The 23602-nt window shown below is 51.6% G+C and overlaps 1 protein-coding gene and 1 long non-coding RNA gene across 5 annotated transcripts; both read right to left on the bottom strand.

Moving 5' to 3' along the window:
* Positions 1–13489: 13489 nt before the first annotated feature.
* LOC125334593 lies at positions 13490–16566 on the bottom strand. Its single transcript, XR_007207176.1, has 2 exons — positions 15413–16566; positions 13490–13898 (listed from the first exon to the last, which is right to left on the bottom strand). It is a non-coding gene; the product is annotated as an uncharacterized LOC125334593 (long non-coding RNA).
* Positions 16567–17887: 1321 nt separating this feature from the next.
* SLC35C2 (solute carrier family 35 member C2) lies at positions 17888–23522 on the bottom strand. 4 transcript variants are annotated; one of them, XM_048321599.1, is made up of 9 exons: positions 23230–23522; positions 23003–23153; positions 21255–21318; positions 20961–21033; positions 20634–20802; positions 20259–20342; positions 19754–19929; positions 18923–19052; positions 17888–18778 (listed from the first exon to the last, which is right to left on the bottom strand). In XM_048321599.1, exons 1-9 carry the CDS (start codon positions 23344–23346, stop codon positions 18663–18665), a joined length of 1080 nt encoding a protein of 359 aa, XP_048177556.1. In that variant the 5' UTR covers positions 23347–23522; the 3' UTR covers positions 17888–18662. The 4 variants fall into 4 exon arrangements, with proteins under 4 accessions (XP_048177556.1, XP_048177559.1, XP_048177557.1 ...); XM_048321602.1 differs by having other exon boundaries at positions 19865–19929; XM_048321600.1 differs by lacking the exon at positions 20259–20342.
* Between the last annotated feature and the right edge of the window lie 80 nt (positions 23523–23602).

Below are 23602 nucleotides of genomic sequence, written 5' to 3'. Positions count from 1 at the left end.
CCAGCTCAGCCTCCCCAGCACAGCCAGTCCAAGCCCCACACGCCTGCAAGAGGGTCTGACTACAGGGTAGTGGACACCCACTTAGCTCAGCCCTTCTCAGAAGTTCAGGGGATAGCTCTGGGAGACACAGAGGACATGACAATGTCCTGGCTCAGTCTCAGTGGCTCTGCAGACACAGAGCTTGGCAACACCACAGGGGAGGTGTTCATTCTGAGCTCTATCCAGGCTGGTGGGCAGCTCTCCCTTCACCTCCACGTGCTGCCAGTGGCACATTGCAAATGGCTGTAGGGAGGACAAAGAGCATCAACGCTGACACAGACCATGTGTGCCAGGAGATCCCTGCCCCTGTGTTCAGTGCCCTGGCAGACCTCAGCAAGGCTGGGGGGAGGACTCAGAGAGGACTGCCCCTCACAGCAGTTGAGTGAAATGGTGGCTTTAGAGTCTCAAGGATCTCGTGCATCCTCTTGTCGCTGCACACCAACTCTCCATCCTCAGTGCTCTGGACTTAGACCCAGCCCCAGATCCAGACCCAGACTAAGCTTTGTGTCTCCAGCCTTTTGCAACAAAGCTCAAGCTGCCCGAGCCGACTCAAACCTCAGGACTCCCTGTCAGCTCCCACCTGCGTGACTGAGGTGAGAGAAGGGGCTGCAGATTCTGCAGGGGCTGCACCAACCTGGACTGGAGGAGGCAGCCTGAGACCCTGCAAGGAGATCAGCTGCACCTCCTGCCTTGGCTGCACCTCCCGTGATGGCGATGGCTGCCGGCACCTGCAGGGAGTGTGGATCACTCCTCAGAAGAGCAGCCAGATGGGAAAGGTCTGTGTGAGTCTGATAACGGCGCCTGCTTGGCTCCCCTCCCTGGCAGGCCTGCACGGGGCACACAAGTGCCTGTGTCTGGCACTCCAGGAAAGGAGGGGCCACGTGCCCCAAGACCAGGCTGGCATCTCTGCCCTTGAGAGCCCCCAGCACAGCTCCTCCCGCTGGAACATCCCCAGGGAGTTCAGAGCAAATGCTCACCCCCACGGTGAAGGGTAGGTGGGAAGTGCATCCCCTCAGTGTGCTCAGATGCTTGGCAGGCTCTGAGCCAGGCTCCTCGTGCCTGCAGCAAGCACAGAGCTGGGGGCTGGGGCTCAGAGTGCAAAGCCAGCACCTCTTCCCTAACAGGGCTCAGGGAATTTGTCCCTGTCCCAAGATTCACTGAAGGGCACACCCTTGCTGGCTCTGCACCGCCCAGGGCAGGGCAGGAGCCAAAGGCCAGGCAGGTGCTTTCCTGCACTTGGATGCCAACAGAGAAGCTGTGGATGTGAGGCGTAAAGCCAGGTAAGAGAAAAGAACAAGGCAGTGCTTGCGGCAGGAGTGCTGAAATCCACTATTAAACTACGCTCTAAACTTATTTTTAAAATTCTCTTTCCTCTGCAGATGGTGCAAACAAAGTGCCAAGTAATCTGCCCCCACTTTTCTGCACAGCAAACAAGAAGCCATCACTGCAGCAAACCAGGTGGAAGTGGGCACCTTCAGCAGCAGGCACCAGCCCCAGTTCATTCAGTCTCCACCGAAGACATCTCATCAAGCAAAGCAGCTCTACCCTACTTCACCCGTGGAACCAGCACAGCACCAGAGCAAGGCTGGGATGCCAAGCAGACTGGGGAAAGTAGGCGAGGATGGAGGATGTTTCCTGTGTGCAGAAGGGAGAGAAAGGCTTGGGAAGTCTCCTGATTCTCGGGGACCATGGAAACCACTGGCAACAGGACAAACAGCAGGGTCACTTCTAGTTCAGCAAAAGTTCACGCATGCTTCTGCATCACAGCTTGCTGCCTCAGTGCTGGCAATTCTTGGAATTTAGGTGGAGGATGAATGTGATGGCAATGATAAAACCTGGGCTTTTCAACCCATTTTCACACTCAGGGCCTGTGAGATGGGCTTGACTTGTTAGGTAGGTGAAGAGACCACAATGATGGTACCAGGGAAGGAGGCAGAAATCAAGGCAGAGAGTGATGGCTGTGATCAGTCACATGACAATCAAAACAGAACTTGGCTTTTGCTCCTGCAAATCTCTCTGCACCCTTGTTTGTTATCAGCAAATCCAGAATCAGCCTCCATCCCCTGCAGGTAGGAAAGGAGGTGAGAGGGATCAGCAAAGCATTGCAAAATTGGTTCTATTTTTGCATGCACAGAAGGAACAAAGAATTGCCCATCACCTCTGTTTCCCCCTGACAGCAGGACTAGCACTGCCTGGGCCAGCAGTGCCCAAACCCTTGGGTTGTACTGTCCTTGGCTGCAGAGGCAATACAGGCCTTTCCTTGGGCATCCTGGCACTGTAGGGCCATGAATATCCCAGGGACATTCTGGAACCACTGGCTCCTTCCTGCTGGAACCTCCCACGTCTTCCTGGCTTTTCTGGGCAACAAGGCTGCAGCTCCTGGTCTGACTCCACAGCCATGGCTGCACTCAGCTCCTGCTCTGCAGCACCTTGGAGGGCAAGAACAGCAGTCCCCTTCCCCGAGGATGGGTGCAGGGGTTACTTCTGCACCAGCCAGAGAGGCTGATGTTCCTGCCCAGGGCTGATGCCTCGGTGCTGCAGAAGCCCTGTGCTGACATCCAGACCCCAGAAGAGCTGTGAAGAGCAGCTCCCCACAGACACTGCACCCCATGGGCCCCACTCTTCCCCAGTTCTTCATGGCCTGGGGTTGTACACATCCCAGCAGCCCATCCTGCCCTGGCTGCTCGTCAGGAACAAAGCCCTCTCCCGAGCGGGCTGGGCTGCCTTGCCTGTGACTAAATATTCAGAGGCACTGTGCACTAGCCCTTTGATCAGCAATTTATCTCTCCATGCCACAAGTTTCCTGGAGCCTGGCGTTTCCGGCCCGTGCTCAGCCTAGGTCCCAGGAGCCTCGGAGACAGGTGTGAGGAATTAGCTACAGGGCCTAATGCTCTGACAGGAACCAGCACCAAAAGCAGGGGACAGAGTGTAATGTTTATTACATTTGAAGCAAAGCAAACATGTGGCCTACTTATGTATCTAGAAAGAATTAATTGGGGAGCTCCACAAAGCAGCAGATTATAAATTAGAATAATTTTCACCAACTTCAGCCCATTCATCTTGTTTCACACCAGGCCTGTCAGCTCAGCCTGACGCGGCCGAGTGCAGCCCCAGGCCCAGCTGCTGTCTGCTGGCACGGGAGGACTGTCAGCAGCCAGCCCCATGGGCACAGCCTGCCAAAACCCATGGGAAGCGTGTGGGCTTGAGCCAAGGCACACACCTTGACTGGAAACAAGCTCAGAGCCTTAAGAATAGCTCCAGGGGTGCTGAGTGCCACCAGCTGCCATCTGCAGGGGTATCCAGAGTGCTCTGCTCCAGGGAGTGGCCCAGGGACAGCAGAGGTGCTGGGCACCCACCTTTTGCTCCTCCATCCCCCTTCACTTGCTGGCAGCCTGCAGAGTGGTGAGGGCCTGGCAGGGCTGTGCACACATCTCCTTACGCATCCCACCCTGGTTAGAATTCCAGATTATGAGTCAGGCTTTCCTGATGTGACATAAGGGACAACCTCAGGCCAAGGTCAGGTGGAGAGCCCTTTGCACAGCTTAGAGGTCACTCCCAAGGACATCGCCCATGATGTGCAGGTGCCTACCAGAGCTGCTGGGAATGTAATGCTCTGCATGCCCAAGGCACTGGGGGCCTTGGACTGACACTTTGAGGAGGGGTAACAACCCCTTTGCAGACAGATTCCTGTGCAAGGAGCAGCAGGAATCACAAACTGGCAAAGCAGCTCATGTCTGAGGTCCTCCAGCTCCCCCAAAACCAGGCCCCAGGAAGGGTCCCAAGGGGCCATGTCAAAAAATGACCCTGAGGCATTTCAGGGATTCTGTCCTGGAGAAAAAAAATCACCCAGACTGTATCCCAGATGGCAAAATCTCACTGGCACCTCTGAAAGCAGTGGATGAGAATAACACTGATTTGGCCTATCCTTACAGATTCCATGGGGACAGCATGCAAAATACCATATGGATGCTGGGATCATTTTGCTCCAAAAGGTCACCTGCTGCCTTGCTGGAAGAAGTGTTAAAAGAGCCAGTGGAAATGACTGGGCAATGCCTGTAAAGCAGGATCCATCCCTGGAGATGCAGTTCAGGTCAGACCACTGCCACCATGATCTCAACTCTCCAGCCCTTCACAGTGATCAGGGGTGGACAAAACCAGAGGTGGGATCAGAGCCTCAGCACCCACCGGTGCAAATGAGAGCATTCCCAGGAAGGTGTCTGCAGGGCTCCAAGGCACAGACAGTCAAAATGTTTTCCAGAGGGAGCAGCAATATCTGTCCCAAGAGTTCTCCTAGCCTGTGTTGTGTCTCCAGGGGGGCCAGGAATAACTGCCTTGAGCATGCAGGTGTAATGCTCCTCCTAACACTCTTCCAGACTCCAACAATTTTCAATTCAAAGAGACATGTGCCAATTTGTACTTGGTCTTTTCCACAAAACTATCCAGAAGCAGGAGCTAGCATGCTGGCAAGGGCTTCAGAGATGTTTGTAACAGTCTTGTCTCAGTTGACAGGACTTGAAAAGCTTCATCCCATGGCAGGGACTCTCATCAATCTGTTTTTAGCAGCTGAAACAACCTGCACTGCCACGGGAGTTGTCAGGCTCAGGAAGCCCACCAGAGTCCACTCTGGCAAGTGGGTGTGATCAGGGTGGGCAGAGCCCTGCAGGCACCCCAGCCCAGAGGCTGCATGACCCCCACACCAGGTCCTGTCCAGCTGCCGTGTCCCTCCTGGCTCTGGCTGTGTGGAGAAGCCCAGGGCTTCCAGACAGGTTCCAGGTGAGCAGCACCTACCCCTTCACTGCTGCTCTGTCTCCTGCAATGCTCACTCCACACCCGGCCAGCTGATAATTTGTGTTAGAGTTTGTTCAAATGTCATTATTAATTAGAATAGAAACACTATTAGCAATGTTAATGTATTCCAAACCGTTCTGCACGTTGGCACCATGTGAAAGCAGCACTGGGGCTGAGACCAAGGCAGCAAAGCCAGGCCTGGGCATGGGCTGAGCCAAGCAGTGAACCAGCATTGTCCCTCCCTCAGCACTGCTCTCCCTGGTATGGCTGTCAGGAAAAGTTGGACTGAGACAGATTTGTGTCTGTGTGTGTTTGGGAATCATGACCACAGAAAGGACCCAGCATGGGAATTCTAGGACAAGAGAGGGAAACAGAGAAAGGAGCTGAGGCAGGGGCATGGGGTAGCAACAAAAACAAGTGTAAAGTGGATGAATTATTTACTGCAATAAACAATTGTGAAGTCACTTACTCTGGCTCTGTGCATCCTAAATGGGGGCTGCAGCGTTTCTCACATCTCCCTAGTGTGCTGAGTGATTTTTTTGCAATTGGATGCATGAGGCTGGGGTAATCTTATAAGAGACTCCAGAAGATCAGTTTAGTATTGATCATGTGCTGAATTTAAAGGCTTTCCACATCCATCTGCTGCTGCTCCTCAGGTGACAGCCCAGCAGAGATCTGGGTGCTCACTGGGCCCCCGCACCCCAGAGCAGCCTCATTTGGCTGCAGCCTGTGGCTGGGCTGATGCCCAGCAGCACGTGAGGCCAGGGCATCACACCAGAGCTCAGTTCAGGAGCTAGCAGAGTCACAGGGCAGCTCCCACCGAGCCTTTTGATGAAGTCCCTCAGAGGATCAGTCTGCTGGTCTGCGGAGCCAGCTGGTTGTGGATTGCAGTGGATCATAGCTCAAGCCCAAAGGGCCCCATCACAGGGTGACTTCCAGGCCAGCAAGAGCCTGGAAGAACATCAATCCTGTGCAGACAAGGTGACAAGAACAGGGACACAGAGAGGCAGAGCACAGGGAGGAGTACACATGGAATAGGACCTCTGCCCATGTCTCCGGTGTGTGCTTTGGATCTGCAGGTCTTTCAGGAACATGACTACAAAGGGTGAGCTCAGACTCCAGAGACAATGGCCTGGCAGCAGGACAGTTGCTGTGACACACCCAGAAATGTGACAGGAAGAGGGAATTCAAGCATTATGGGACTCTTGGATATATTGCATCATGATGAGGTTTTAGTTTTTCTTTTACTAATATACAGATTGCAACTCGTTACGGAGCCATGAAAGCTGTGAGCCATGTTTTCCAAATTACAACCTGCTTTACAATGCTAAAACATCAAGTGCTTTTTGCAAAACAAGAAGAGTTAAATATAGGAGAAATCTACTCATTTACTGAAATAGGAGATATGCAGGGCATGAAAACAATGACTCCTCCAGGTCCATATTTACTCAAAAAAGACCTGTATTCAAATAACTCTTATAGTAAGTCACTGGCGTACTCACAGAGGTTAAGTGGCTGAAAGTAAGGATACAACATAAAGAAGCCCTCTTTATCAGCAGAGAGAGCACATCAGGTGCTTCTTCAAAATTCTCAGGCAAAAATAAGAGTCCAAAAATCCATTTTGCAAAGCTGTCAGCTGGAGTGAAGTGGGGCTGAGCCGTTGTCAGCTATGGGCAGCTCTGCAAAGTGCTGAGACGCAACACTCATCACAGGGCAGGGCCCAGACAGGACCCCAGTGCACTGTACCTGATAGGTGCTTACATGCAGATCTTAATTCCAGACACTGATAAGGCATCCAATTCTTCTGCTGCTGTTGTTGTTGCTGCTGTTGCTTTGTTTTCAATAGCTGCAGTTAAACATTTAACCTTTACATTGATGGGATGACCTAAACATGTTTCTCCAGGCTGGTCGGCAGCAAGGCTGCCTCACAGTGAGCAGAAGGATGCCTCTTCCTTTCAGCCTGGCAAATCAATGTGCTGGGTGGCTGGCAGACTTGCAGGTGTCCCCTGCTCTGAACACATGGAAGGGCCTCAAAGGTAAGGTACAAGCATTTCTCCAGACTGCCAGGTCTAACAAAGAGATGGGCACAAACCTCCGTCTTCTTGGCAAGCAGAAGAATAGCAGCTCACAATTTGGAGGCTGGCTCTGGCTGGTTCTATCCCGTGCCTGTGGCTCTGCCAGCAGCTGAGGCACCTATTCATCATCCTAGCATTTTGGATGGCACAGAAAGAGTTACAGGAAGGAGCAGCAGAGGAACTGTGAGTTAATATGGTCCCATGATTTTTACTACTCTCAGAATATTAAATTGATAGCCTGGTACCAAAGGCCAGAAGTGTCACCTCTCAACAAGATGAAATCTATGTAGCCTGTGGACAGGGGAAAGCCACAAGATTTATAAAGGCATCCATAAAATTAACATTTGAATGAGCTTGTGGGAAAAGAGACCATGAGCTGCAGCAGCAGGTTTGCAAGTACCTGCCACCTCTGCTTTCAGAGCCCAGCAGGCGCTGTTGACTGGGTGCACCCTCCTGCACCACTGCCTGACCAAGTGGGGCCTCAGAGGTGCTCCTTTGCCAGAAGGAGATTGCCAGGAAGCTTTTGGGATTTGAGATGGGCATTTTGGTAGTGCCATGGGGAATAAGTGGCAAGGGCAGGAACCAGCCACATCCCACACCTCCTTGGGGGACCCCTCCCTGGTGCTCACAGTGGCTCAGACCCTCTCTTCACCCTCAGCTTCCTGCATGGCTCAGTGTGTGCTGTGGGGACAAGCACCCTGTCAAGGCTCCATCCCACTGTCCAGGTGCCCAAGGGCTGTCCCTCAGCACAGCAGAGACACTGGACACTCAGCATCCCAGCAGCTGTCAGGGTACACAGCTGCTCACACAGGGGTCCATTCAATGTTCTGCTACACTGCCTGTAGAGCCAGGGGCTGGGCACTTCTGGGCCTCCACCCTTCCTCTGCACAGCAAGGAAAATACTCCAGTCCTACCCAGAACTATGGCCATGGAGATGTTGGGGCACCTCTGCTCTGGAGACAGGCTGAGACAGCTGGGGTTGTCCAGCCTGGGCAAGAGAAGTTTCTGGGGAGGCCTTAGAGCCCCTTCCAGTGCCTAAAGGGGCTCTAAGAGAGATGGAAAAGAACTTTGTACAAGGGTATGAAGTGACAGAATAAAGGGGAATGGCTTCCCAGTGACAGACAGCAGGGTTAGATAGGATATTAGGAGGAAATTTTTCCCTATGAGGGTGGTAAGGCCCTGGAACAGGCTGCCCAGAGAAGCTGTGACCACCCCATCCCTGGGAGTGTTCAAAGCCTGGTTGGACAGGGCTTGGAGCAGCCTGGTCTAGTGGAAGGTGTCCATGCCCATGACAGGGTGTTGGAACAAAATTGTCCTTAAGATCCTTTCCAACCCAAGCTATTTTAGGATTCTATGGCTCCACAGACCTGCTGTCATCCCATAGCAGAGTGCTTGGGGGCCACACACTCACCCAGACCAGCCGATGCTGCGTTGCACAGCTCAGGTTTCTACCGGCGGCTGCCGTGGTGCGTGTCACAAGGGTGTGAGTGCTCAGCCACGTGTGCCGGCTGCGGGCGCACACACCTGGCGCAATCGGAGCCATTACCACGCTGCCAGCGGCGTGACTGCCGTGCAATTAAAGGAATGAAATGTTTATACAGGAATAAATCTGTGTTAATGAGCTGGATCCTGCGCCTGGCGTGACAGGCTCTGAAACGCAGCAAGGAACATGGGAGAAGGGAGAAGGGAGAAGGTTCAAATGTGCGCTGCTCCCAGCCAGCAGCCAGGCCCGGGGAGGGAAGTGGGGAGGGAAAGGGAAGCAAAGCAGGGCAGGTGGCTGATGGAGCACAGGAGCCACTGGTTCTTTGATTTCCCTTTCTGATTCCCTGACAAGGAGTCAGCAAGAGAGACCAATCCCATGTCAGGCTGGCTCAGGCTCAGGAGGTATTTGAGCTGTTTCCTTCCCTGGGAAGGGAGTTGCACCTGGCTCAAAGGTTTAGGAAGAACAGAAGCAATTTGGATGGTGGGGACATGCTGCTTTGGGCCCTTCCACCTGGATGGCCTGTTCAAAACCTTTCCTGCTCAGTCCTTTCCTGAAGGTAGCAGCAGAAGCTATGCAGGAGGAAATCCCTGTGCAGGTCATCCTTGCTCTCCTCCATTCCTCAGAAACACTGCACTAATCCCGGTCGCCTGCCTACACGGGAAGCCACGGAGACACAGAATCCAATTAGCTTGAAATCCTGCTCTGGCTCCCGCACAGCATCTCCCTCTCACAGAGCCGTGGAGCTGCAGAGATAAACAGTGCATTAGGATTCCAGTGGGGTATGGCAGGAAGGATGGCTTTGGAAGTGCAGCACCAGCCCGGAGAATGAGTGAGACACCCAAGTACCTTTCCCAAACACCTCCTTCCACCTCTGCCTCACACCAGCTCTTCATCCTCACTCAGCCTGCAGCACCATTCCTTCAGCTGAGCCTGGCTGAGCAAGGTGGGAGCTGAGGGCTGAGGCCAGAGCTGGCTGGTCCCCAGGCTGCTGTACCCACCCCAGGGACTTCATCTTTGCTGTGAGAGGAATGAGTGGCCTCCAGAGCCTCCTGGGGGTGGCCAAGATGGCATCAGGGCCAGTGCCAGGGCCCATCTCCTTACCAGGGTATCTCTGTGCCCAGAAATCCCTTGAGAACCAGCATGACAGATCACCCTTAGCTCCCTTGTCCCTCCCCCAGCAGGGAATGGCCCTGCATGGCTGGCTCTCCAGAATGATCCAGGGGACAAAGCAGGTCCAGTCCCACAGAGACAGTGGGAAAAGGGACTGAAACAGGCAATCCTCCCCTGGGGAAGCCAAGCACAGCCTTTAGCCAGGGCCAAGACGAATGCAGGGGGTACCTGTTGCTGATTCTGTGCCAGACCCTGGCTGGTCCTGTGGCAAGGAACCTTCTGGGCCTGATGCTTCCACTGCCAAGCCTGCTGTACTCACATTCCTGCTTGCACCCACTGTAAATTACCTGCTTTGCATTTTGCAGCAGCAACTTAACAGTATTAATTCATTGTGTTCTGTCTTTAACAAACACCATTATCATATCACCAGCCAGGATTATGCAAATACTGCAAAAGGAATTATTTCTCTCCCCAAAGTCACCTTGATTTATCAGTTTTAACCTAAAATGAAATAATAAGTTGCTTTGGATAAACTGTTAAACACATGACCAGACATGACCAGGAGTCTGTGATGGCCCCATAGGGCACCTGTGCCCAGCTGGTGACCCTTCACATCGACAGATGACACAGGGGCAGCTCTCTACTGGTCCCCACTGAGTGCAGGTGCACGTGGACCACGAGCTGGGGAAACAACCCCCTTGCAAAATACACCTGGGATAACTCCATGGGTCCATTCCCCAGGCACAGGGCCCTGGGGAGGACAGAGGCTGTGATAAAGTATAGAATCATAGAATCACTAAGGTTGGAAATAACCTCCAAGATCATCAAGTCCAACCTTTGACTAAAACCCACCATATCAACTAAACCATGTCCTAAGTGCCACATTGATTCACTTCTTGAATGCTTCCAGGGATGGTGACTCCATGACTTCCCTGGGCAGCCCATTCCAGTGCATGTGGGGCTGGGAACAAGGAAATTTTCCGAAGCTGCATTAAGGATTGCCCTGTGGTTGCCACTGGTCTGCCCCATCCCTGCCCCTCCTTTCTAGACCACCGCTGCAGGTTGAGCCCATGTCACACATAACAAACCAGTGTGTTCTCCCACACAGCTGTGGATGCTGCTAGGGATCAACAAACAAACCTGCATCCCACTCCAGAAATGAGCTCTGTAACAGAGCCCTCAAACAGCTTAATGCCTTTGGCCATAATTCCCTTTGCTGCAGAGATAAAGGCTCCCCATCCCTCTCATGCTGCTAGACCTGACCAGAGCTGTCCCTCAGCATATGAGGAGGCATTTGTATGATTAAAGGTAACCTTTGTTCCATTATTTGTCAGCAATTTGAGCCAGTCCTTCAGCAGAGGGCAAGAACAGCACCCTAGCAAGAAGAGAGGACTTCTCCTCTTTCTTGGAGCAGACAGCGAGACTCTGCAACCTGAGTACAGCCTTTTCTTCCAAGAGGAGCCAGGCCCTTGGTTAGTGCTTTGCCCTGACAGCCAGCATTACTTTAGGTGTTCCAGCTCAGTGCAGAGGGGCTATTCTGAGAGAGAGATTCGCTTCAGATTCCATTAACTAAGGACTGTAGCTCCGTAAGAGTATAAAAAAATTTCCCAATTAGTTCTAAATAATTTTTACTTTCAAACTCAATGTGTTCTGGCAGACAAAGAATCAAGGGCACCAACTGTGTGTTGGAGCAGCGTGATTGCAGGTTGGTGAATTGAAAAGCCATAGACAGGTGGATACTCAGCAGCTCTTGTGCCTATGGCTCACATTTAATTCTAACAGAGGATGGGAAATTCCTCAAAAAAACCATACTGTGATGGAGACAAGGAAATTAGGCACCAGCAACCTGTGGTAAAATACAGCTCAGTAAAAGATAATTATCTCCAAACACTGGGAAAAACACCTTTAAAGGAGTCCTTGCACTGTGGCTGGACATGATTGCTGGCACAGCTGGGCTGTGGCTTGCAGTTTGCACCATGAGAAAGGGTTTGATCAGCTTTCAGCCTCACCCATTATGGGCCAGAGAAGCAGTGAGCCCCCGAGGTTTTGTGGGGACAGAGCTGGGGACAGCCTGGCTGGTGCTTGTGGTGTGCAGAGACTGTGAGGAGGAACTGAAAGAGCCACCTTGGCCATCCCAGAACAGAACCTGAGTGTTGGTGGGAGAGATGCCTCCACCTGGCATAGCACAGACCAGGGCTCAGGCTGCCCATAGTCTTACAATCACACTCATTCCTGCTCTGATGTGTGCAACGTGGTCCCTCCTTGATCTCTTATAGCTCCCTCATCTTCTCTGCCTCTCATCCATCCTGGCCCCAGCTCCTCATCACCAGCTCTTATTTCCAGCAGCACCTGATGTTTTCTGATCATTTTACACCTTCGCTCACGCTGTCCTAAACCAGGTTCTGCCAGGCCACCACTGCCTTTGCAAGGTTGGAGGGAAGCTTGGAAAGAGGGACTACATCCTCCTGGCCTTGAGAATCCAAAGGATGAATCTTCCCAGATGTAGCCATTCCTGCCCACCTTGCAGCTGGGACAGCCCCTCTCCACAGACACAGACCCACTCAGAGCAGCCCCCGCTCTGCTGAGGATGGGGACAAGGCAGGCCAGAAGCTGGGAAGGTGGGTGCAAAGCTGGAGCACAGGAGGGATGCAATGGCAGAGACCAAAACAGAGAAGGCAATTCAATTTTCAGAGGCTGTCCCACCAATTCAGCTCAGAGAGATGATAAGAAACCCATTTCCAGTGATAGGCACCCTAATCCCCAGCCATCCTGCATTTCCATTTTTGAGAGGCGCTGTTTCCAACAGGGAGGCATTTTCCCATCTAGGTTTGCTAGAAGGGACAGCAATGGATTAAATACCAATTTTTCCAGCACTGTTTAACTCCTTCTGTGCCTTCTCCTGCCACTTACGCAAGTGCTGGATCGCAGGGCAGTGGAATGACTGCTGTGCTGTACCCTGGAGCAGGAGCACAGAGCTGGAGGCCTCTCCCAGGCTCTTCCCAGTGGCCTGCAGTATGAAGGGGCAGGGAAGAGGAGAAGAACATGACATGCATCAGCAGTGCAGGCAGAGCAGCTTAGATCAGGAATTTATTATTGCTTAAGGCAGGAGTCAGACTCAACTGCAGCACAAGTCATGCAGCTAAGTTTACAACCAGTGTCAAAACCATTAGGCAGGTCTAAAGTGCTGCAAGACTGATTTAAAACCACATTTGGAGGAAAATAGGCACCTAGAGAAAAAAGGAAGCAAACTATGCAGTGATGGCCATGCCTCTCACATGCCTCCGATCTTCACAGTTTAAGCATTGTGGTCCAGGTGAAGCCTCCAGGTTACTGGACAGTAGAAAGGCAACAGCAGCACAGATGCTGACTTCCACATCAAGCAGGACTTCTTCTGTCACTGGGAAGCCACTAAGCCACAGCATTCCTTGGATGCCAGCACAGCCTTTCCCCATACGCCTGTAGCCAGACCCATATGCATTTGTACCAGCCATCCCAGTCCTCTTCCTTGTTCCACTGCCCTCACCCTGAGTTAAGTGTCTCCATTTATCCCCATTTCCTGAGCTCAGGGCTCCTACCCACTACCTGAACCAGTCCTTCAGGGAGCTGATGGGCCCGAGACTCTCAGTCCTGCATCTACAGCACATCTTTTTACCTCGGCATCCCACACAGCAGCTCCCTCCCAGACATGATAAAACTCCCACCACAGGGTAGGAATAAAGCCTGAATGTTCTGACTTAGCTTCTCCAAACCCCTCCTTTGACCCCAGCTGTGAACTGAATGGTTTTTCTGGGAAGGGGAGCCCCAGACAGGTGTTGCCTCACAAGCTGATGAGGCCCCTGGTGCTGAGCTTGCAGGAGGGGGCACTGACTGTAGTCAGAGCTCTCCCACCATTCCACATGGTTCCAGCACCAACCACAATGTCCATTCATCAGCCACTAAACAAATGGAAATTTAAGGGCTCATGGCTCTGTAACACAGAAAACAATTCCCTGGGCATTTTTATGGCGCTGTAATTTATTGGATCAGAAATGATGAATGGCAGCAGGAGGGGGCAGGGCCCAGCACAGAGGGGAGTGCTGATGCAGTGGAAACCAAAGAGAGATGTGTAGCTGAGGGCAGGGAATGGGAAAGCCCCCAGGATTGCTGCTGCATGGGGCTGGGGGAATGCCACCATCTACAAAGACTAATTCCCTCCCACACTTTGCAACCCCACCATTCAGAGCAGGATTTGTAGTAGAGGCTTCTGTAAGAAACACGCACGTGAGGAAGAACAGAGTTGAGCTCCGTGCTCCTGAGAGGCACAGCCTCAGGCCTCCCAGGCAGCCCTTGCTGGCAGCTTTGCAGAGTCAAGGCACAAGGAAGAAACGTGAAAAAAAGCTTCATCCCTGGGGAAAGAGGAGCACCTGGTGGAAAAACAGAGCGTAAACGTGAGCACTACAGCTCCTCCCCCATGTAATCTCCCAGCTCTGGAGTCTGAGCTGCATTCAGCAGTAATTGAAACCAGGCTCTTTAACACAGGTGCCAATTACTGCCTATTAATGCGAGGAGCACTGATAGATACAGCAATTACCTAGCTCTGCAAGGCTGGAGAGCACAAAAGAAGATGAAAGGGCTACTTATGCCACTGTAGGTCTTGTAGGACAGCTCTCTGCCCCAGCAAATCTCTAGTAGTGTTAGCCTGGGCAGGTTCTTGCCCTCTAGATGCATCACCTGAGTGAACAACATGCTCTTGCCTCAAAGAAGGGAACGATATCCTGGGGTGCCTTAGGTAAAGAACTGCTAGCAGGTCAAGGGAGGTGATTCCTGCCTTTATGCAGCACTGGTGAGGCCACACTGCTGTGCCCAGAGCTGGGCTCAGCACTGTAAGACACATGGACATGCTAGAGACCAGCAAAGGGCCATGAAGATTATGAAGGGCCTGGGAGCCCCTCACGTGTGGGGAAAGGTTGATAGAACTGGGACTGCTCAGCCTAGAGAAGACTCAGGGGGAAACTTGTCAATGTAGATAAATACCTGATGGGAGGGTGGAAAGAGAATGAAGCCAGGCTCCTTTCAGTGGTGCCCAGAGACACGCAATAGGCACAAACTGAAACACAGGAGGTTCTCTCTGAACACCAGGAACCACATTTCCCCCCGAGGGTGACTGAGCCCTGGCACAGGGTGCTCAGAAAGGTATGGAGTCTCCATCCTTGCAGATATTCAAAGCCATCTGGACACATTCCTGGGCAGCAGCTCTAGGTGGCCCTGGTTGAGCAGGGGCTTGGGCAAGATGATCTCCAATATCCCTTCCAACCTCAATCATTCTGTGATGGTGATCTCCAGCCATTCAGAGTCTTTGTTTTCTGCCATTTCCCCACTTCACTTGCCCAGCTGCTTTGCCTCCTCCTCTCTGCTCAAAGCCTCCCCCATTCTTTGCCTTCCTGGGGGCGATGTGGCAGTGAGGAAGGGGACTGATGCAGGCATACTGTGGCAATGATGGCAAGAGGACAACGGTTAAGTGCAATTCCCAGAAAAATCCTGCAGACATCCAAGGCTGTGAACATCAAAATATGCATACTGCAACAATGAAAAAAGCCAGGAGAGCCTCAGTGCAGCAGCAGGGGTATCAGAGTCAGAGGCAATTATTTGCCACTGCAGAGATTGCAGATGAATGTGAGCCCTTTAAAGCCCCAGGCTGGCAGTAACCAGCATTCCTCCCATTTACACCCTGAGCTCCCCCTTCCCCACCTCACAAGGCACCAACCCCAAGCCACGTAATTAATACTACAGAGATGTTCAGCTGATATGAGAAACGAAGCACATCTTGAGGCAGCCCTACTGCTGTCAGCAGGCCCCATGTTGCTGCTCTGCCTTGCTACTCCTGTGTGTTTTGGAGACAGGCTTGCTTCCCCACAGTAAGCCCACTGCTGTTACATACCTTGTTTGCTGGGCAGAGCACCAGAGGAGTGCAGAGGGGTCTGCAGGGACACTTTCTCCTTGCCCTCAGGATGTTTACAGTATTGAAATTTTAGCAGGAAGCCAAGCATCTGTTCTTCAAATAAAGAGGTCTCCCAGGGGGATGTGTGGGGAGGCAGAATCATCACACATGTAAACACCTGGTCTTACAGGCGAGAACAGAGTTTGCGGAAGGAGCGCAGCACCTCTGAGACTCGTTCAGCTTTGCTTCCGCTGCTTAATTAGTTCAAACACCATCAATATTCAGGGACAGCCCTCCCTTGCCAGGGTGGCTGTGTCGGGGTGGGGCTGGCGCGGACAGAGCAGCACAGACACACCCCTGAGCCTTCCCCAGCAAAAGAGCTCGTCTGCCTGTGCTGCTGCAGCACACATGTCCCCGGCACTGCACTGCTCCAGAGCCCTTCCAGGACATTCAGCCCTCACACACTTCCTTTGAGGAAGGGGGCAGAACCAAACTGTGCCACACAACGTTTGTCTGTACTGAAAGCTACTTTCCCTGTCCCCTAAAGCAGCCCCTGGCTTGGGGCTTGTTAGAAAATGGTCTGCACAAGCAGTGAGCTGCACCACTCCTCTCAGCCAGCCACAGGAACCACACTGTGGCACCAAGAGACCTCTTAAAGGCAGGAGATAAGGCCTTGTGCCTGCACACACGGCTGGGTGTTCCCAGGGTTTCCCATCCCGAGCCCACTGCATCAATCCAAGCCTCAAACAGCTTCAGCACCACCAAGAGGCCTTCACTACCATCCTGTCCATACTTCCATCCTCCCCCTCCTCAGTAGACTCCAGTCTTACTTCTTCATGCCTACAGTTTGTACTTCAACAATACCACTACAAGATTGTGCATTCTCATTTATTTTGTGCCAATGCTGCACCACTCCTGTCTCCCTCTTCCAAGTCCTCCATCTTTGCACCTTTTTCCATTTCCAGCATTTTCAATGCACAGTAGGATTTTTTCCTTATATGAAAGAGGGTGGGCAAAGGTTCTTTCTCCTTTCATTAAATATTAGTGCCCATTCAAGCAAGATGGACAGTGTTCTACATATGAGCTGTGCTACTGCTTTAATACTCTGCTGCACTGCCCTGCACCAGCATAGTCCCACCCCTCCCCTCCCAAGCTTTCCCACAACTCTGCCCTGCTCCAAGAGCTCCAAGACAGAGCTGGAGTTCTAGGGCATCACCTCTGTCTTAAAAAGGAAACAAGGCTGGAAGCAACAGACTACATGGCTCTACAGGTCACAAGCACAATCACATTTCATCTTCAAGCACCATATCTGGTGTAAATTCTGGCCTGAGAATGAAGTTCCCTTTACCTTGGATTTACAGGGACCTGAAATCTCAGTCTGGGAGTCACACAGCAGAAGGATGCCTGAGGTTCAGTTATAGAAGAGTGGAAAGTGAAATGAAAGAGCAGCTGTGATACTGTTGAACACAGATCACGTGCAGAAAGCACCACTGCCCCACATCGAGTACAGAGTATTTGGGGCTTGGAGCTCACAGCTATTGGCAGGGTAAACACGGTGAATCCTGCCAGAAGGATCACAAGTCCCAGCTATTGGAAAATCCAGCTAGGGACAGATCAAGTCATTCTCAGCTCCAGGCATTCTACTTGACGCACAAAATCCCTTGCTCTGCCAGCCTGGTGTGGACGTGATGGTTCAGTAGCTTTACATGAGGAAGCTGCACCACCTGCTGTCTGGTCTGAAGCCAGTTACCAGAACATGATCAAAGATGATCACTAATAACAAAAGTTTTCTTCAGAACCAGTTTTTTACAGGACGTGCTCTTGATTAAAGTCATCAAGAAAGACTTCATATCTGAAAACGATGAAGCAAGATCAACAGACGGACTGTTTAGTCAAAATGGTTCAAGCTCTCAAACAGAATATGAGAAGTTCACTTTAATAGCCAGCTCCTGTCAGGATAAAGATTGTACTGTTATCCCTTTGGGAAACTCTGTCAAGTTTTTTCCACTCCAAAAACTACAAAAGCTAGCACTGAACCAAACTTTGAAAGATGTGGAAATTCTGCCATGCAAAAAACCAGCCCCCTGCCCAACACCACTTGAGGCTTAGCAGCAACGAAAATGACATCTTGAACCCTGCTATTCCCCCTTCCTGGACTGCAGCACTACCTGGTCCAATCAAATGGGGCAAAGAGATAAGATTCTTACAAAAAGCCACAATACTAAAAGTCTTCTTAGGATATAGTGCATGAAGACAGACCAGTCAGTAAGTTCTCTTGGCTGGCATAAATATGAGAGGCTGCAGGAACATCTCCCTAATTCTAGAGATCAGTGATAGCTGGGCTAGTGTTTTGTGTGCCAGGCCTTATGGGCATGCAGTAGCAAGGTCAGTGCAGGACTCAAAGGAAAGGAGTTGAGAAGACAAATGACCTCTGCTTGATGAAGCATAGGTACAGAATGTACAGACGAAAGCAAATCAGAAAAACACTTTATTTAAAAAGCAAAAAATCCCCCCCTCAAAACCCCACATACTTTCTGATAAGCTTATTGCTCGTTAGATCTCCTGTGACACTGCTCATTCTCCTCTTGGCCTATAGCACCGGAAGTACTCTTGCATCCCTGTCTTCCCTCCGACCAACATCATCTGGAAATGTTCATCATGTTCAATTGGTCCCAAATATCAACATTTAATTCTGTCCTTACTATGCACACAGAACATGGAGGTCACCAGGCACAAAGGCTCTTTCTCACTGGGACAACTCTATGGATTTATACAGTCATGTGATCCCACCAGGATGGAAGTTCCTAATTTGCAGAAACATTAAAAAAAAAAAAAGAGAAGGTGTATCTACCTTCTCCTTTGCAGTCAAAACCTAAACAGCAGTAAAATCATCCCTGAACCACTCAGCCTGCAGTCCAGACATGTCCATGTTCATTCTACAGCTCATGGTCTACACTCTCAGTAAACAGCCTTCAGGATCCCCTAATAGACTTTTTACAGCTTTTCCCTGTCTCATCACGCCATTCTACATCCACTGAACCAGGGCTTGTCTTCCAAGTTCCTGTGAAAGGGATATTGCCTGTTTCTTGTGCAGCATCTACAGATCCACACTGTAGCAAAACAGCAGAATTCTCTCACCAGGCCCTGGCTCTGCTCTGCGTGGTCAAAGAATCTTTTGGACCTTCCTCCTGGATAGCTGTCAGGCAGGTTTGGTAAGAACAGAGCAGGTGGCTTTGTGCTTCATGTTCAGTCAGTGCTGTTGTGGGGTTTCAACAACCTCTTCCTCAGCATGTTCAGGGTGGCGCAGCAGCAGCTCCAGGTCAGGGTCAGAGCTGGCCTCTTTGTGTGGCTCCAGTGCTTTGTCACCTGCATGCAGACAGCCTGTTTAGTGACAATCTTGCTGGCGTTCCCACCAAACCTGGCGCTGTCAAAGAGCTGGAACCAGACACAGCTCCTAGTGAAGCAATGAGAAAGCCTACAAAGAAAGAGAAAGTGATTTAAAACAATCACCTTTGGAATTCATGGCTTTGAGAACAACGTGAAGGGAGATTCCCGACAGGCAGACAGCAAAGCCCAGCCAGTTCAAGAGACTGAGGTGGTCTCCCAGTAAATGTGTGGCAAGGAATAAAATGCAGATTTCCTGTGGAAACAAAAAACCATGACAAGTGGCAGGGCAAGACCTGAGCAGATATGCATGAGACATTTTACAGCTGAAGCCTAGATCAAGATGTCAGGCTGCTAAATTTCTATCAGCATATTCTTTCATGCGCACAGAGTTCTAAAAACAGTTTCTAGAAACAAACAACCTGTCAAACTGGGATGTGGGATTTTAAGTCATCTGACTGCATAGCTCAGTTACAGAGGAATCTTGCAACTTCTGGATCAGAGCAATTTCACGTATCACAGTTCAGCTCAAAAGTATGTGTGCTGGACCCCTCTGAGGAGGGGAGGATGTGCCAAACTAGGTTACAGAGATAGCTCACACCAGTGGTTTGGTCACATGCAGGTCTGATGCAAGAGCTTGCCCTTCTTAGCCCTCCTTTCTTCCACACCATCTGCTACTCATGAGGGCCATGTGTTTTAGTCTATCCCACATTCCAACAAACTTTGATCATTAATGGTATTTTTTATAGTACAGCCACTAGTCTCTGGCCCTTTGCTGTCAGGGACCAAGAGACTTCACTGCAGAGACTGCAAGGCAAAGCATCAAGCTCCTGTGCAAGGAGAACAAAAATAACAAGCAATGATTCCTAAGGATCTAAGGAAGCTCCCACCACATAAAGACCAATAGGGATGACTCAGTACTTGCCTTCTAGTATTAGCACAGGAACCATGCCTTACCTTAAAAATGCCAGCAATGGAAAGGGTGAGGCTAGATGTTCTGGAAACCAAGAGGAACTCAGAAAAGCCTAGACCAAAGGCAAGAATTCCACCCAAGAACAGCTTCCCTACCAGAGAGAACAGCATTCCTGCTTCATGGAAACGGAAGAGCTTCTCTGATATGGACAAAGGCAGGCCTAGGAACAAGACAATGAGTAGCAGAATACCATTCCCACCTCCCAGGATTCCTCTCAATAAGATTGAGGGGGTAGGCTGCTCACATTCCAGTATCATGAGGATGTGGAGCCAGTTCTTCACAGCCCTTACTTCCACAAGTGTGGCAGGCAACTACTTCTATGCACTCTTTAAAGTCCTGCCAGCATAAGATAAACCCAGGTCTCTAACTACTTCGCAGAGTTCATAGCTGTTCACTTATCTGAGTGAATTATCTCAAACAACAAACTGCTACACAATCTCCCAACCACTCCATAAAGCTACCCCTGCTTTCTCTAATTAACTCACGCACCCTCAAACACCGCAAAGAGTGGGAAGAGCCCCAGGAACATGAGCGGCTGCAGGTGAAACATGATATCAATGGGATTCTGGAGCCCTGAAAGAGGAGAATCAGTAACAGACCAGGTAGCAACAAGCCAGGGAATAACACAGCTCCCAGAGCCTTTATTAGCACCATTCCTGGACATACACCTTATTTGTGATGCCCACACCTGTGCTGCTGCAGACACCAAGCCACCTTCATTACCCATCAACAGATATCCCGTGCCCAAGGTTTCAAACACCTTCCCTTACATGAGATGTTTTGTTTCTGCAGCAAGGGCTATCACCTCTCCTTATTCCCCTCCCTGTTACCAGCACCACCACCCCCTCCTAACACCCTGCATACCCAGTTCAGCCTTCTGCATCAGTATCTGTGTGAGAGTCCAGCGAATGCCCCCCAGGAAAGAGGCACAGAGCACCAGCACAAACCCCTGTGCGTTGAACTGTGTGGACTTGTAGGTGAACATGAAGAGTCCCCCAGCGATGAGCAGAACCACCAGCAGCAACGTCACTCTCTGCAGGAGAGCAAACACGACAGACACAGGCACCTCCTTCCTTTCAGATTCACCCACATAATTGCATCATTCCTCTACTTACACGTTTCTTGTGCATGCACTGCCTATTTTTTCCTGGGTCTGACCTCCCTCCCTAAAGCATTGTGTGGGACCCTTACCATTTCCTCCAGCTTGAAGAGCAGTGAAAAAAGCAGGATGAAGAGAATGGCAGAGGATTTGGTCATCGTGTAGCTGTAAGGACCAAAATACACTGTCAGACTCCTTCAGTGTAGCTCTTCCCATCAAAGTATTATTAGGAATCAGATCACCCATTTCTACATTGCTATGAGCAAACTATCACAGACCCTGCATGCTGACCCCACCCATCAAACACCTATTCAAGAAACAGACCCTGGCAAAGCACTCTCCAAACCCCACCAGAGGCTCCCAGGGAACGTGGTGTTTGTACTCACAGGGAGACAGTGACGTACAGGAAGCTCCAGTTACTCAGCCCAATATCCAAGGAAGTTGACAGAGCTAAAGAATCAATGAAAAAGTCCTGAAGTTAACTGTCTTCCATGACATTAAACAAGCCCACCACAAAACCCTGCTTCATGGCCACAAACATAGAGAGCAGAGCAGAACCAGGGGAAAAAAAAAAAGCTTTCCTCAAGTTAACTCTTTAGAATCAACATAACTCATATTCTTAGCTCTTTATGTTTCTGTCCTGTTCCCTGTGAGTCAAGTTTGGCTCAGCATTGCTCTCACTCAACATGCATTACAAAAAAGCCAGAAATAACTCTTGCCCTCCTGGTGACTGAAAGTGATTGCAGTTTTGCATAAAATCTTTCTTGAATGTATCAGAGCATGGTAAGTCCGAGGGCCACTGCAAGAAACCTGAAGAAGCAACAATTATCTGCACACAGCCCTAATCCTGATGCAGCTTTCGGTACAGTCTGTTCTCCCTTTTAGATAAGTTTCCTACCACAGGAAACAGTGTTACTGATCCAAGGGCAGGCTATGCTGAAAGGTGAAATTACTGCAGATGTGGAGGAAGCATTTTTCAAGAAACCATGGGGCATGTTATATGAGGTATTGCAAACCTTGCCAGAGATCATAGAGCAGATGCTGTTCTGTGGGAGCCAATACAACACACAGCCAAAGAACTGCAAAAGTAGTTACAGTTCCATGCTCCAAGTAGGAGCTTCACTTCTTGGCCTCAGGTACAGTTCTGTGTGCCATGAATGAGGAATTCTCTACCAGGCTCCAACCTGAGAAAGATGCTGAGTTAACATAAACGTAAGCATGGCTTGATACCAGTGTTAGAGAGAAAATGCTACTTGCAGAGACAACTTATCACGGTACTGAAGAAGGTTCTCAGTGTTTGTTCTCGTGCCAGTGGCACCTTCAGAAAGACACATTCTGTGTGGCCTCCCCCTATTCTCACACATCTTTGTAATGAGCAATGAAGGTAGTAGGTCTCAGGCTGAATCTTAAAGTTGCATCTACACCTGCCCTGCACCTGGTAGGGAAACACAGGGGCAGGAGCGAGAGCTGCATCCCACGGCTCACCCCGTCCCAGGGAATTGGCTCTGAGCACCTCAGGCAGACAAATGGCTCTGGAAGCGGCCAGAGTGCCATGGGCACCGCCCGAGCAACCTCACAGAATCATAGAACATGCTGTGTTGGAATGGACCCATCAGGATCATTGAGTCCAACTCCTGGCCCTGCACAGGACACCCCAAGAATCCCACACTGTGCCTGAGAGCATTGTCCAAATACTTCTTGAACTCAGTCAGCCTTAGAGCTGTGACCACTGCCCTGGGGAGCCTGTTCCAGTGCTCAACTACCTTCTGGGTGAAAACCTTTTCCTAACATCCAACCTAAACCTCTCCTCTGATTCAGCTTCGTATGTTTACTTGGGTCCTTTCACTGGTCACGAGAGTGAAGAGATCAGTGCCTGCCCCTCTGCTTCCCCTCATAAGGATGCTGAAGACCACAAAGAGGTCTCCCGTCAGTCTCCACTTCTCCATACTGAACACACCAAGCGACCTTAGCCGCTCCTCCTAAGGCTTCCCCTCCACTCTCATCACCATCCTCGTGGCTCTCCTCTGGATGCTCTCCAACAGCTTAATGTCCTTCTTATATCGTTGTGCCCCAAGTTTATGGCCCGCTCCCGCTTCGCCGCCCCGGCCCCGTCCCCTCCCGGTCCCGGCCGTACCTGCGGGGGCGGCCCGGCGGAGGCAGTCGGCCCAGGACAGCGCTGCCCGCGGCCGCCCGGAGCGGCAGCGCGCCAGGGCGCGGGCGAGCGCCGCGAGAGCGAAGATGAGCAGCAGGTGCAGCAGCGTAACCAGCAGCGGGAACGGGAAGCTCTGCGGGACCGACAGCCGCTGTCACCGCCGCCGCCCTCCCGCCGCCGCCACCCCGCACCGCCCCGCCACCCCGCACCTTCATGAGCCACTTGTTGTAGAAGGTGATGCCGATGGAGAAGCCGTAGTAGAGCAGCACCAGCGGCGCCGCCAGCGCCGCCCGCCCCAGGGCCGCGCCGCCCGCCCCCGCCGCCATGCGCCCGGCACCGCGCCGGGGAGGGAGGAGCAGGAGGGACCGAGGATGGGGGCACGGGGAGATGCCGGTGAGGGGGCCGCGGCGGCGGGGCACGACACAGCAGGGCAGGGCGGGGGGGGCCGCGATGCTGAGCGGGCCGTGGCGGCGGGGGAAGCGGGGCCGCCGGTGACGTCGCCCGGCGGGGCGGGGGAACGAGCGACGGTGCCTGAGCGGGGCGGGCGCGCAGCGGTGACGCTCCGCGCAGGGCGGAAAGAGG

Source organism: Corvus hawaiiensis, chromosome 17, assembly GCF_020740725.1.
Source record: "Corvus hawaiiensis isolate bCorHaw1 chromosome 17, bCorHaw1.pri.cur, whole genome shotgun sequence".
Classification (NCBI taxonomy): Eukaryota; Metazoa; Chordata; class Aves; order Passeriformes; family Corvidae; genus Corvus; species Corvus hawaiiensis.
The sequence above is the reverse complement of the archived record's forward strand: the minus strand, read 5'-3'. Positions and strand labels throughout refer to the sequence as shown.

What these genes read in the sequence shown, in the direction of transcription:
- SLC35C2 (XM_048321599.1), bottom strand. Translation starts at nt 23,346, where the DNA reads ATGGCGGCGGGGGCGGGCGGCGCGGCCCTGGGGCGGGCGGCGCTGGCG. An exon ending in CTGTACGTCACTGTCTCCCT is followed by an intron (nt 21,034 to 21,254) that starts GTGAGTACAAAC and finishes TGGTCCTTACAG; the next exon opens with CTACACGATGACCAAATCCT. An exon ending in TCTTCAAGCTGGAGGAAATG is followed by an intron (nt 20,803 to 20,960) that starts GTAAGGGTCCCA and finishes GCTCTCCTGCAG; the next exon opens with AGAGTGACGTTGCTGCTGGT.